The sequence below is a fragment of the Chrysemys picta genome, chromosome 8, assembly GCF_011386835.1.
Source record: "Chrysemys picta bellii isolate R12L10 chromosome 8, ASM1138683v2, whole genome shotgun sequence".
Taxonomy (NCBI): Eukaryota; Metazoa; Chordata; order Testudines; family Emydidae; genus Chrysemys; species Chrysemys picta.
In genome coordinates this window covers 29,930,436-29,945,481 of record NC_088798.1, presented here as the reverse complement: position 1 = coordinate 29,945,481, position 15,046 = coordinate 29,930,436, and the positions used below count along the sequence as shown (strand labels likewise).

The following is a 15,046-nucleotide window of genomic DNA, read 5'->3' as shown; positions in this document are numbered from 1 at the left end:
TTGCAAGCTTAAGTTTACGTTATTTTATACTAGCGAGGTGTGATTTAAGGCTGCTTTAAGTTAAAATATCTTTTGTGTTTAGGAACTGTGCAAAATTGAAAAGCAGTTCTTATGTTACATGATCTATATTTTGTATATTCTCCAGGAAGTCAAATTGTCGGAAGTACTTTCAGCTTCCAGTGTCTGGAAAAATCATCATGAGAAGGCTGTAGAAGAAAAGACTCGGTTAGAGGTTCAATTTGAAACTCTGAAGAAGTAAGTTAAACTGTTGAAGCTTTTTGCAAATCAATAAGAAATAATATTAATTTCATGTACATGTTTTTACTATTTAAAATTCCAGGTAGAATTTAGAACTTGGAAAATGGTGCTCAGAATTAGATGTTTCAACTATGGAACATATTTTAGCATTATCGCCTTCTCTCCACTGGATCACACAACTTCCATTATAACTAAAGAGTAACTCCTACATCATTCCTGACTACAGGGGCTTACTGTGTTCGACACAGGGAACCCTCTCACCTGCCAGCAGTGGCTGAAATTACAGGCTATGAGCTGCTGTAACCTGTACTTGGGTTACACCCCATAGGGGGAAAATAGCTGAAGGATCTGAGTACTAACTGATACAACAAGGATTCTCCTCTCCAGCCCCACTGTCAAACTTGGCCTCCACAGCAGCACAGAAGAACCTCCCTGCATAGACTCCTGGCTTTCTATTCACAATTTTGCTGCAGTGAATTGGACCAGTTAGTTCCACTACAGAATGGGCCTTCCATACATGGAGATGGGGGGGTAGGATTTGCTCCCGAATGCATGCATGTATGCCATTTGTCTGTAATCACAGACAAAACAGAACTCCCTAAAATCTTAAAATATATAATAGAAAAAGGTTGAATAACTAAAAATGCCTTTTTCCTTGGCTTATGGTAAGAAGTATCCTTACATATTTTTATGGTTTGAACTACAGTTCATATTTCTAATAGGTTTGTCATAAATACATAAAATAAGACTAATGGCTGCTGCCTATACTTTTTTGTTGGGTTTCATGCAGAATGTTTGTTTTGTCAAATAGCTGTTTAAAGAAGAATGTTCAGATGTTTATAAGGGCAAAATTAAGTTTACGGGTTTTGGTTTTTTGAGTTTCAGAAAACCAAATTTTCATGGAAAGCGTTCTTATTTTTTTTTATTTCAAAGAGAAAGTTTCTTTGCTTAGAATTAAACATTGCAACAAAAACTATGGCACTATGCCAGTGAATGAGCACCAGAAAGCTAAACTGTCTGTGAACAGAAGTGAATCTGATTAGACAATTTTCATTATCTAATTTGACTGTAGTACAAAAAGTAAATTGGTATAAATGGTGAAAAGTAAAGTAGAATTGGTTTACTTTTAATAGTTGAAGGTAGTATTCCTAACCTACGTAAGAAAATGTTTTAAGATAGCTTTTTATTTGGCAGTCCCTTTTTAAATTCTGTATCATAATGTCTTAGACTGTAAATATATATAATCTGATATTTGCGTTGGAAGAGTGCCTGTGCATTCCATCTAATCAGCTTATTTACAATTGTTCTAACCCCATTTCACATCCTTTAATCTTATTACATCATTTATTGGAAAAGCTGAAGAACTTCCAACTTCTCCAGTTGTTGCTCATTTGGGGTGTGTAAATATATGGAGTTACTTTAATAAAAACAAAAAAAAACCACAAACTTTTCAATAGCTGCTAGAGGAACATAATATGCAAATTAAATTTTAAAAAGTACAACATGCTAGTTGCTGCAAAAGATCTTGATTTATTTAATAAAGACAGATCACAAACCTTTTGGAGGACATGAAAAAAATACAAGATCGTGGAAGAAATTCAAATGAAGAAATCCATGGAAAACTTAATTCTATCAATTCAGAAAGTGCAAATATTCGTCTTGACAATGCAAAATTAAAGGTAGATTGTTATATCATTTCATTGTTCAGTATGAGAATAACCATGGATACCTGATGTATTTTAAAATAAAGAGTACCTAGATTTAATTCAAATTTTGTTATTACTATACGTTTTTAATATCTCGAGGCCTCCTTTAATAAACTGTGCACTTATACAGTACCTTCCATCCAAGGACCCCAAAGAGCTTTATAGGTATTAATGAACTAAACATCACAAGACCCCTGTGAAGTAAGTATTATCATCCCCATTTTGAAGTTGGTGAAAATGAGACATTGATAGGTTAACACAGGAAATCTGTGGCAGAGCTAGGAATAGGTCTTTGATCTCCCAGTCCTGTACCTTAACCACACTACCTTCTGTCCTTTTCATTATCATTATCTATATGATTACTTAACTAACAGTTACCCTTTTAACTTGAAACAAAATTTTACTAATGTTCCAAACATGGGAACTGAATTCACTTTTAATAGCTAGTTTCAAATTAAGTTAGGGAGGTTTCAAACTTGCTTGGCACAATTGGATAAAGTCTCTAGGACTTCTCTTTGCTGGTTTTGCTCCTACCTATCCTACTACTCTTTTTCTGTGGTTCATATTCTTGATCCGGGATATCTCCATTGTGGCCTTTTCCTGCAAACCAAAGCTTTACACACTGAAAAATCAATCACTGGGGCTTGTGGGTGGCCACCTTTCATCCCACTCCTCCAAAGATTATAGTCACAATTATTATTTAATTGTTAATTACATCAAAAGATGCGTAGTTCATATGTCATCTGATCTACAAATACTGCAAATAATACAGTTTGTAATAAGAAAGCTTCTTTACCATTCAAGTAATTTTATTGCTGCAAACATAGTTCAAATGGCATCTGACTTTCTGTGTGAAATTCCCAAACAGTAAGTCTCGAGAGATCCAATTAAAAACAAGATTTATTAAGAGTGGAGAGAGAAGGTCAGCTCAGAATAAAATAAATAGTATACATAATATCTGGTCTACGTTTAGTTATAATAAAAGTTTAAAAAAACCTAAACATGTCTAGAAAGTACTTTTTCCTTTTGTCCTTCTAGCCTTTCACAGTATGCCTACACTTGGAATTGGAGCTTGGGTGTGTAATTCCCAGCTCAAGAAGAAATACTCGTGCTAGCTCTGATCAAGCGACCATGATAAAACTAGAGTGTAGCAATGAGCAGCGAAGGGCCTAGCTGCCACAAGTACGTTCCCATCCAAGACCCCAGGCATATATTCAGGGCTGCTAACCCGTCCCACTGCTTGTGCTGCCACAGCTACATTCTGTTTTTAGCATAGTAGCTTGATCAGAACTAGTGCGAGTATTTCTCCTCAAGTTGGGAATCACACTCCTAGCTTGGAGAGAAAGATGTTCCAGAATTCATCATCATATCAGACATGCAAGTCAAGGTTACATAGGCAATTCAACAATATATTGTTTGATCAATATATTCCACTATCTGGGGGAAGTGTAATAGTCTCTGTTCTCTGTATAGTGACTATTATCCCCTATAGTCTTTAACATCCAACAGCCCTTCCAACTTGGAAAATAATTCCAAAATTTTCTTTTTTAAAACTAAGACTGTCAAATGCCTCTTTTATTTTGCCTGCATTTTAGCCAGCCAGAGAATCAAGCTGATTGAATCTTGGTTTGCCCTAGAGTTAGATTAACTCACACTCAGTCTGTCTTTAAAATGACAGGATTTACATCTTTTGTATAGTATTTCTACTCTGGATCAAATATGAATGGAAGTTGACAGATTTAAATTAGTTTGTCACAGTTACTTACCATGCAAAATAATAAAATGTAATCCTGTACAGTTAAATACCAGTAGTTTAATTGCTAGTCATATAATAGTGCTGATGGTGCTTTGATTTCTTAATTCTCCACTATCAGAAAAAAAGTGTATTGCCTATAACAAGAATAAGTATTTATTTTCTGTGTATTTTAATCTAGGCTTTACTTGCTGCTTTGGAAGACAACACTGTTTCGGCTGAAGCTGAACTTTTAAACCTGCAAGAAAAAGTAAAGCAGCAGGAAAACCTTGCTGAACAGTATAAAACTCAGGTGACTAATGGACCTGGAAGACTTAAGTATCAGTTTTATGTCTATATGCAGTTTTGAGATAATGATGAAGCTCTTATTTGAGAGACAAGGCGGATGAGGTAATATCTTCGGTTGGTGAAAGAGACAAGTTTTTGAGCTACATAGAAGTCTTCCTCAGGTCTGGGAAAGGTATTGAGGGCTTGGCTACACTTGCGAGTTACAGCGCAATAAAGGAGCACCGGGTGCACTAGCTCACTACCTGTCCACACTGGCAAGACACGTAGAGCGCTCTGACTCCGCGGCTACAGAGCTGCTGGTACTCCACCTCGGCGAGTGGAATAACGTTTGCTGCACCCCCGCTGGAGCACCGCGGTGCCAGTTTGGATGAGGTGTTGCATTACTGCGCTCTGATCAGCCTCCGGAAACGTCCCATAATCCCCTTAAGTCAAGTGGCCACTCTTGTCATTGTTTTGAACTCACTGTAGGAATGTGGATATGCTGTTTGAAAGCTCCGTTTCTGACAGACTTCTGCTTATCTGTGTAAGTTCAGACAGCAGCAGACCCCCCCACCCCTCACGCACAGCATTCCACAGCCTGCTGACATGCTCTTAGCCCCCCAAAAACCGACACTCTCTCTCCCCCCCATACACACAACGCACTCCCTGTTACACACCACACCATCTCCCCCCTTCCCCCCCCATTTGAAAAGCACGTTGCAGTCACTTGCATGCCAGGATAGCTGCCCATAATGCACTGCTCCCAATGCCGCTGCAAGTGCCGCAAATGAGGCCACGCCAGTGCGCAAGCAGTTGTCAGTGTGGACAGACTGCAGCGCTTTCCCTACTGCGCTCTCCGAAGGCGGGTTTAACTCACAGTGCTCTACATCTGCAAGTGTAGCCATGCCCTCAGAGTGTCACAGCTAAATATGAGGTTGAACAGTTTAGCATAAGTAGTTAGCACATATTCTAAGGGACCATTGAAGGTGAAGTGCCTTATTAGCATCCCTGTAGTCATAGTACAAAAAGTGTGTGTGGGGGGGGGGGGTTAGTGGGTTACAGATTGTTGTCTTTAGTAAGATCATGATTCTTAGGCCTTGTCTACACTACAAAGTTTTGTCAGCAAAAGTTATAAAATAATAATTTAAAAAAATGGAGATATACCTCTCTCAGAACTGGAAGGACCCTGAAAAGTCATTGAATCCAGCCCACTGCCTTCACTAGCAGGACCAAGTACTGATTTTGCCCCAGATCCCTAAGTGGCTCCCTCAAGGATTGAACTCATAGCCCTGGGTTTAGCAGGCTAATGCTCAAGCCACTGAGCTATCCCTCCCCCCGGAGATAAGCTGCTTTAATTAAAACCACTGTTGCATGTCCACACTATGCGCCTTTTGTTGACAGAGTGCATCCACACTAGCAGTAGTTGCATCGATTCAGAGAGGAGGCCACTATGGTAGCTATCCCAATGTGCATCTGGCCACAGGATGCTTTTGAAAGGGTTTGCAATGCCTCATGGGGCAGGTACAGTGTCACATGATGCAGGTTTCTCAATCCCATCTTTCCATGGGCATCCTAGCAGATTATCAGATGCTTTTCAACTGAAGTGGTGGGGGGAGAGACAGGAGAGTGGTGTGTCCAGGGCGGAGGAGACAGCAGGCCAACCGACCTATCCTGAGGCAGGGGAGAGGGACATGCCCCTCCATGTCTGCCCCTGGCCCTGCTCAGCACAGCAGTCTCTCCCGAAGCAGCCCGCTCTGCCTGCCTGCCTGCCTATGGTTCTGTGATTCCCTCCAAGTTCTCCCACAGCCTCCTCAGCTGCCGGGGGTGGCATCCTGAGCGGCTCTGAGCTCTCCATGTTAAGGAATGTCAAAGCAGCACAGCAGTCCCCACCCACCCACCACTCCATTCCCTGCAGCAGCAGTCTGTCTGCTGCTGCGTTTCTAGTGCAGGACAGAACAGGAGCATTCCAAGTTAATGATTTGCTCTTTGTTCCCAGAACAGAGCAGAGCAGCATGTTCAGCTGTCCTGGAGCTTTGAAAGGGGCAGGAGAGATCAAAACAGTGAGCAGAGTGGTCACTGCACACATTGGAGGATACTGGCGGAAGCCAGCTATGTTGACAAAACAAACAGCAGCGTCTACACTGACCTGACGCTTTGTCGCTTTAACTTTGCCGCAAAAAGCTTTATGCCTCTCGTCGAGGTGGTTTTATTTTGTTGGCAAAACAGCAGTGTTTTGCTGCCAAAAGTAGCTCTATAGTGTGTACACCTCCCCTGTTTTGTCGGCAAAATGCAGCTTTTGCCAACAAAACTTTGTAGTGAAGACAAGGCTATAGTGTCTAGCAAAGTTATGAATTTAAGTTCCTAGGCTCTCCTTTTGAAAGTGGTGTTGTGCAGGTTTCCTTTGAGGATGAGGACTGATAGGTCAGATATAGTGTTCATTCACAGGTGATATGGTGTTTTTGTCTTTTATCATTTTCCTGTGTGAGTTCATTTGAGATTGTAGTGATCGTCTGGTTTCACCCACACAGTTGTTACTGGGGCATTTAGTGTACTGGAAGAGGTACACCACATGTTGTGATAAGCATGTGTAGGGTCCCCATCGAGTATGGATTATAGTTGTTTGATGATACCCCTTATGGGTTCCAGTATGGGGTGGTGGGTGACAACTAGGGGTGTGCTGTCGGAGGGGGGTGTATTTCTGCATTGAAGCAGGTTCTCTCAGGGTATTTGGGTGGCCTGTTCCATGATGCGATCTACTTCTCTGGTGGAGTGTCCTTGTTTAATGAAGGTGGTTTTGAGTGATTTAAGGTGTGTATCCCAGACTTTCTCCTTGGAACATAGTCAATGGTATCTAAGTACCTGGCTATAGAAAACAGATAATACCTTGAAGAAAATTTTTTGGACAAATGCACCATGAAACCAACGGCAGTCTGTTTATACGGCATATGGATATTTTGTTTCAGTGCTAGGGAAATACCAGTAAAGGCCAAATTTTACAAATCTGTTTTAAGTTCCTTAGCAATTCCTTTGTAGTATGTGCCTTTGTTTACAGAGAGGAAATTTTAGCATGATGAATCAGATGTTGTATAGAATTCAGCGATAGTGTAAGGACACACTTGATTGACATCCCTGACTCATCGTATTTTGAAATTACTGACCAGGCAACAGTTTTATTACAAACTCTAAATCCTGCCAATGGGCCTAGCCTATGGAGCAAAGAGCTACAATAAAACTTTTAGCCTGCTGTAAGAGACAAGAGGTAGTTCCTCACATCCAGCCTTAAGTAGTTATTAGGGTCCAAACTAATGGCTGGGCTACCTTCAGAAATAGGCTGCCATTAGCTGACACCCACTGTTTTGAGAGGGAGGGGATTGGACAATCAACTGCCCCCACACAACAGCTGCAGCTCGTTCTCCATGGTGGAAAATGAGCCATTATATTACCAGTTAATTTGGCGTTTTATATTCAGAGTTGTCCTTTCAAATATTTGCTGTGAAGCGGGGTCTGTCACACTGCAGCAAATTTGAAAAAAGAAAACAATACAAATATCATTTCCTGATGCCAAGAACTTAGTTTCCTCACTGCGTCTCTTGATTACGTTTGTTTCAAAAAAAGAACTTTCTCCCTCTCAGCCCAGCTTCTCCACTTACTTGCTGTTGCAGTGAAGCCATAATTTTGCTCTTTATCATAGGAATTTGTTACAGTGGAAATGATTGATGTAATTTTGATTTCACTACAAAGATGAGATAGAGGAGAGATTGGAATACAAAGGGGGAAATTCCTTGTTAAAGCACATATATTTTTGATAAGTAACAGAAGTTGGAGGCATGGAAAACCTGTGAAACACATGTAAGAAGAATGGGTTTACCTTTAAGTATTCTGCAGTGTAAAAGCTCTTTTTAACTGAAGTAGTATTTCTGTTAAATCTATTACAAACATTTTAAACAGTACAGCACTTTTTTCACAGACAGAATTTTCCAGTCTGCAATAAGATCTCATCGCACCAAATCTAAATTATGGTAAATTAATGTTGAATATTTTTATCCCCATGAGAAATAAAAATTCAGTTACTGCTATCTAACAAAAAGTGGGTACAATTTGGTCGTTTTAAAGGTGGTGGTCCATTGACTTCGGCAGGAGCTTCTGGGTCCTCTTCACCTTAGAAAGCCACACCAGACATTTAGGTGCCAAAAAATGTGTTTAGGAGCCTAAATTTATGCACACAATTTTGAAAATGTTGGCCTTGGCCCTTTAGAATCAGTCCAACTCCCACTGAAGTCAATAGGAGCCTGTCCAGTGACTCCAATGGGAGTTGCATCAGGCCCTTAATGAATAACTGGCAACAATCATTGCACCAAGGATGAATTTGACCCCATGTATCTTAAAGTGATGAGAATTTTTGAAATTTGGAGACATGGAAGTATGATCTCTTGAAATGGCTAGATATATTCATATTTATGTCTTTATAACTTTTTGCATATGGCTTTTGGCCGTAACAAAGCCTTTGAAATGGAAGATATAGGTGCTCGCAAATCATATTAATTAACCACTTGTTGCCTTTTATTTACTGTATGAAATAAAGTAACTTTAAAGTGCAGTGAGCATCAAGTGCCTGTGTAAATTCAAGTGAATTGTTTCCAAGATTGTGGGGATTTTTTCATGATAAGCACAGAGACTTTTGATTAAAGTCTGTGGGTATGTCTACACTACCTGCCGGATTGGCGGGTAGTGATCTATCGGGGATCAATTTTATCGCGTCTAATGTAGACACGATAAAATTGATCCCCGATCTCTCTGCCATCAACGCCAGAACTCCACTGCAGCGAGAGGCGGAAGCGGAGTCGATGGGGGAGCGGCAGCGGTCGACTCGCCGCCGTCCTCACGGCCAGGTAAATAGACCTAACATACGCCGACTTCAACTACACTATTCGCGTAGCTGCAGTTGCGTATCTTAGGTCGACCCTCCCGCCCCCAGTGTAGACCTAGCCTAAGTGTCTTAACATGAATATGTTAATGCTATTTGAGCTTTGTTAGATGAGTTTTAATTGCAGGACAGAAAAGTTTGCCTCTGAAAAAATAACTACAATGCTTGAATTAATACATAGGAACCTCATCTGAAAAGTAATTTGGTCTTGTTTGAGTCTCAGAAGACTACATTTGCTGTTTACACATTTGGCTGACTTCATCAGGTTGACCGGGTGTCGCACGGCAAGGAAGGAAAACTGCAGTTGTTGCAATTGGGGAGTGATGCAAGGGGGTTCGAGTAAATGAGTCAGATAACAGTCAAATAGTGCCAAGTCACAGTTTATGTCGCTGCAAAGATATAAGTATGGGAGCAACAAAGTCAAAATAGGCTTTGTGTATCTGTACGAGTACAATACATGGCTTGGAAGAGGGAGCAGTCTCCAGTTGCTCAGCAGCTTGGGTGGTATTCAATGTTTCTTCAGCCTACTCAGTTGTGAAGGCAATTATGAGGATAGAGAAAATGAATAAGTAAGTATAGGCAATGACAAAGTACCATCTGGGGAAATGAAAGGCTGTTGCTTGACATAAATGCTTCCAGCTTTAAGGAATGATGGAGTAGCATTTGCAAATATATGTAAAATATATTGTATCCTAGGTACAAAAATTACAAACAGAAGCAGAAGAACTGAAAGCCAGATACAAAAAAGTGTTAAATGAAAACAAAATAATAACAGAAGCCAAAGATTTAGAGATAAGTGAGGTAAGTAGTCCACTTTAACAAACAGTATAACATGGTTTCATGGTATTTTGTAGAACAGTGAACCTCAGACTGGCCTGGGAACCACTTACTGGTGGTTGTAAGGTGGTGGCTTTCTTGTTTTCCAGGTACTAAATTGCATAAAACAATGCCAAAAATACATTAAATACTTCACTAACATTACTTTTCCCTGTAAGCAATTGCTGTAATCACCACAGAGTGAGAATTGCAGAGCAAGAGTGGCAGTCATTCCCAGGAGGTGGTCCATAAGATGCTCTCAATTAAGGTGTGGTTCACACTATAACAATTTGTGAACCCACCATAGAATGTTCAGATTGACTGATTTGTTTGTTTGCTTTTTAAATACCAATCAGTGGCCTAGTTTACCCCCACCCTCAAGAAAAGCTGTGGAAGCTGGACAGGGAAGGAGGAAATTACTGTACGGTTTGCTTTGCTAAGCATCCTACAAATTCTTCCTTTTGTGGGGAGCAACATTCCCAACTATGCAAATACTATGGTTGTGCAGGGGACTGGACTAGCTGACCTCTCAAGGTCCTTTCCAGTCCTATGTTTCTACATAGATCTCTGTTAGTATCTACACAGAGGCAATGCTTCTTCAATCTGCTTCCTGGCTCCCCGTGATTCTTCCCTGGTTCATTGTTAGCCATGCTTGGTAGAGCATGAAGCATGTGCTTCAGTTTCTGAATTAGTAAAATTGGGATAATCCTTTACCTGATTAACTGTGACTGCATATAACTTAATTGCTATATGTTTGTGGATTTCCCTTATGGTAAATATTGTTGCTCCCCCCCTTTTTTTTTTTAACTGAGACACAGACAGGTGTTGGTTCGCCTATAGGGCACCATGGTTTTAAAGATGAGGCCTGAGCCTCACAGTGAGAAGTCCTAGGTTTTTATTCTGGTTCTGAAACGAACCCACTGTGTGACCTTCAACAAGTCACATACTGTTCCAACCTTCATCTGTAAAATGGGGATATGGTATTTGCCCATCTCATAACTAAACAAGGTTTGAAAAGTGTTGTATGTAGCTGTTGGAGCTGAAGAGGGCACTTGTCACTGCCTTCCAAAATTACACTATAATCCTCATGTTCAGAATGTCTCATCTAAAAAGCTTTTAGAGCTTTCACATGCCTCACTGTGAAAAATATTCTGTTACACAATGTCCCAATAAATCAGCATTTTAGGAGTGCAGTACACATACAATAACTTGTTGAAAATGTTCACATTACTTTTCATAAACATTTCATTACATTTCCAGTTTCACTGACTCCTAACTAAAATATAGGGCTGGCGGGATGAGTTTGTGCCATAATGTTCATTCTATTTTTCATTATTATTGGAGGGATAACATTATGCAAAAATGTGTGTAGAATTTTAGATGTATTATGTATGTTACCATATGGAAAGCTTTTGAAATTTTTTAACAATTTATTTATGGTTTTGTACCTACCTCTTTTCCCTTAATGCTACCGTGCAGGTGAGGAGCCAGATACAGGCTCAGTTGAAGGAGTTAGAACATGTTCGTGACTTACTGAAAGTAGCTGAAGAGAGGCTGCAGGAGTATCAGGAAAATCTGTTGTCCTACAAAAGGAGTTATGCAGACAAATCCAAAACCATTAGGGAGCTACAGGTTCAGGTGCTTAGAGCATAACCATTTAATAGTAAAGTATCTAAACTGTGTGGAAGAAAGTCTTGGGAGTAGTTTTGCAATCTGAGGGAACCCATGTCAATGTTCTCTCATCCACATACTTGCTTAATAGAACAAAAGTTCCTTCTGCAGCAATTGTGATGCTCTTTGTGATATGTTCTGCCTGCATTTTTTTGTACGTTTAGAGAGATGAAATTGCAGCTTCAGTACCTAACTGAAAATTCTTATTTATTTTTGCGTTTAGATTTTAGAGCTTTCTAATAAGAAAGACCTCTTCCCTTATGAATAATTAGATATGTTAAATGTGAATCCCCAGCTGAATCCCAGAAAGTTTTCCTTGTTAATGTACTATACAGTTCTAAAGGACACAGTTATATCTAATAGAGTAATTTCAATCTCTGGATTTTTTTCATGTAATGGAAATATTGCATTTTTAAAAAAAAAAAGATATTGTAATGCCTAATTTATAAGCTGGGCAATACTTGTTCAGGGAAATGGCTACCAATCATAAACTTCAAAGCAGTAAATTATATCCTTTCTATTTTACAAGTTACATTGTATTTTACATATAAATATACTAAAAAGGACACTTCAGACTTCTAAAAAAGATGATTTCAAGTAATTTTTAGAGTTTTTTAATCACTGTTTGTAGTACCTCTTAAGGGCCTGAATGTGTTTTTCCTCCTGTTTTTATATACATTTCATTTTTCAAAGATTTTGATTCTGAACACTGAGAGAAAAACAACTTACAGTTTTTTATTTTAAACTTAAGTTTATGTGACAGATCATATATCTTTTTTGTGGACTAGAATAATCTGTGACAGCAGAGGTCTGGGAAGTGTTTGAATTAATGGGGAAAACCAGAAAGAGTCTTCTAAAACTTATTGACAGGTAGTCAGTGGCAAAACTTCCAGTGACGTCACTAGAAACAGAAAAAGAGGTCCCATGTGCTATTTTTATGATCTGTATAAAAATACAAGCTCTGGATTTTATGTTAAATTTCTTGGAAAGGTCATCTTTATAGCTATAGGACCAGATTCTGCTCTCACTTAAACCTGTCCAAGGCCTCAATTCAGGAAAGCACTTAATCACGTGTTTAATTTTAAGTAAGTTCCATTAATTTCATTGAGAATAAGTATATACTTAAAGTTAATCTAATGCTTGCGTGCTTTCTTGAAGACGAAGACTGTCCTGAATTGATGCCTAAATACAGAGGAACTCTAATGTCAGTGATGTTTCTCAAGGTTTTCACTGTGTACCTGAGATCAGAATCTGATCACTAATTTGTCGACAAGACATTTAAATTCAAATAATCGGTATTTTTCTTCTATTATATCTAGCTATAGTCTAATATATATAGTTAAAGCCTAGTATATATGTTTGCAAAGTTTATTGCTCTTTTGAAAATAAATGCTTTGGTGCTTTATTGAAATCCATCAGACAGCATTCCTAAGCTGCTCCTGCATAACTACAATTGTACATGTAGGAAAATGGTAAGGAAACAAATATCATTATCAAGCTTCCAAGCACTTTTTATATACTGCGAGGACAAAATAATTTTAAAATGGAGGGAAAAAAAGCTTTATGAGCCAGATTTTGCACAAATTTAAACCTGTCCAACTAAATGCATTAGGTTGCAGGGGTAAGCCAGCCCTAAGTTCATGCCTTAACAAGTCTTTAGCTTACAATATAGTCTGCTACTATAGTTGTATTTTATTTGCTTCAAATATAGGCCAAATACTGCTTGCCATGGTGATGAAGTAGGCGCACTGATTTTAATAGGATAGCTTGAATAAGGCAAGCTTGATTTGGCTTATAATGTCCTGTGCAAATCTACATTAAGTAGACTGGAAACATCATTTTCACAGATGGATGACAACAACAGGTTCTTGAGAAACCATTCTTTGGAAGAGGAAAACTGTAACATTCAGAAGAAATATGAATATCTTAAAAGGTAAATGTGATATCTGACTAGTACTCACTTTTACATTTTTCTCCTCATAATCAAATTTCATGTGTGTATCTGTTTTGCATAAAGACAGTTAGAAAAGATGGAAGTACAAAATGAAGAACTTGCACATCAGCTGGCAAACCAAGAGGAGAGTCTTCAGCACAGTGAATTGCAGCTTAAAGAGAAATTAGCAGAATATGATGCTTTAGCCAGACAGTTGGAGGCTGCTTTGGAAGAAGGCAGAAAAAAGGTATATATGGTGTAATATGTTTCTGAATTTGATTGCAGTTTTTCCCATTTTCAAATAAAGAAAACTCTGGAAAAGAACAAAGGGCTTGAGGAGGTGTGATGGCCAGACAAATCAAGAAAGGTAGATCATTCCATAGGAGGGGGCAATGTGGAAAAATAGGTCAATGGGAGTTTTGCCTGAATAAATACAAAGAACTTTGGATTTCCTAGCTTTATTGAAGCTGATGGCAAAACTCCCATTGACTTCAATGGGGCCAGGATTTTGTCCTTCATCTTTATACAAAGGAATTCTTTCCTTCAAACAACATGAAGAGCATCAACCACCCAATATTTAAATGTGCAGAAGTGACAGAGTTTCTGATCAAAAGCTTCAGCTTGTCTTTTTTCATTTCCCTTTTGAATGGGCAGCCCACTAGGACTTTGCTATTGAGCCTTTCTAATGTCAGAAGAGGGCTTTCCACACTCAAAATGTACAAGGTTTTGTGTGGTCATGAACAGAAAAGATTTCATGCAATAAAACAAATAGGCGAAGAATTGTAGGAATTTACATCACAAGCAACTATGGCAGTACAATCAGAAAAATATATATCTGAAGTGATAATGTTCCTATTAAATTAACTGTAAGTGAAGTAGCACGTACAATTGTAGGATTGTTCTCATATTCTAGTAATACTGACGGATTCTGAATAAGTCTCAGTTCAGGACAGATTCACAGATGAGTCAGACTTTTTCCCCCCCATTAATCATTCCTACAGTGTTTTCCTATGAGGCAGCTTATTTCATTTTAAATAAGAATGTATTCCATGTGTGCTCAAGATAATTGGTGGGGAATAGAGGGAGGATTATAATCAGCAAATATGGAAGAGACGATCAACTGTAGCATAAAATAGTTTAAAATAATTATTTGTTGTTTTGGGTTTCAAATGCAGGTCTGTATGTAATTAAATAGCTTTTTCTTCCTTCATTACCATCACAGGAGTCTGAAGAGGTGGAAAAAATGTCATCCAAGGAGAGAGCTCTTCAGACAAAAATATTGACTCTGGAAACTGAATTGAGAGAGAGACAAGAGGAGCAAAAGCGACTTGTCTGCAAATTAAACAATGTGAGAATCTATCACTTTACTGACACTGATCATAAACTGCTTAGTTAATTTAATCACTACATACACTAATGTGTTTTAAATAGATGAATATATTTCTAAATGAATTTGTACATAATTTGGGGCACAAGGTCAGTTCACATAATTCAGTTAAGCATAAAACTATCAGAAAAACTGCATATTTTGTGCACAATGTTATAGATGACAGGTTAGGAAAAGATCTCCAGGATAGCTAATCCATCTTCCTACATTAGTGCAGGATTGTCTACTCTGCTAAGACCCTTTACTAACCTCCCTTGGGGCTGCTCCTTATTCTAAAGGCTCACCCAGACACAAATTGTTAGCAGGTCCAGACCTACTTAGTGAAGTAGAT

At 38.8% G+C, this 15,046-nt stretch overlaps 1 protein-coding gene across 17 annotated transcripts in view; it reads left to right on the top strand.

Annotated features, from left to right (window-relative positions):
- The window catches only part of ODF2L (outer dense fiber of sperm tails 2 like), a 45,299-nt gene that overhangs the window by 22,271 nt on the left and 7,982 nt on the right, over positions 1-15,046 (top strand). For 16 of the 17 annotated variants that reach the window (XM_042851318.2, XM_065554174.1, XM_042851320.2 and 13 more), the window contains 8 exons: positions 146-255; positions 1,802-1,937; positions 3,899-4,009; positions 9,605-9,709; positions 11,204-11,362; positions 13,243-13,328; positions 13,413-13,575; positions 14,551-14,676. In XM_042851318.2, the coding sequence (XP_042707252.2) occupies positions 146-255; positions 1,802-1,937; positions 3,899-4,009; positions 9,605-9,709; positions 11,204-11,362; positions 13,243-13,328; positions 13,413-13,575; positions 14,551-14,676 (996 nt within the window). The remainder of the gene's footprint in view (positions 1-145; positions 256-1,801; positions 1,938-3,898; positions 4,010-9,604; positions 9,710-11,203; positions 11,363-13,242; positions 13,329-13,412; positions 13,576-14,550; positions 14,677-15,046) is intronic. The other variant, XM_065554176.1, reaches the window with a different exon arrangement.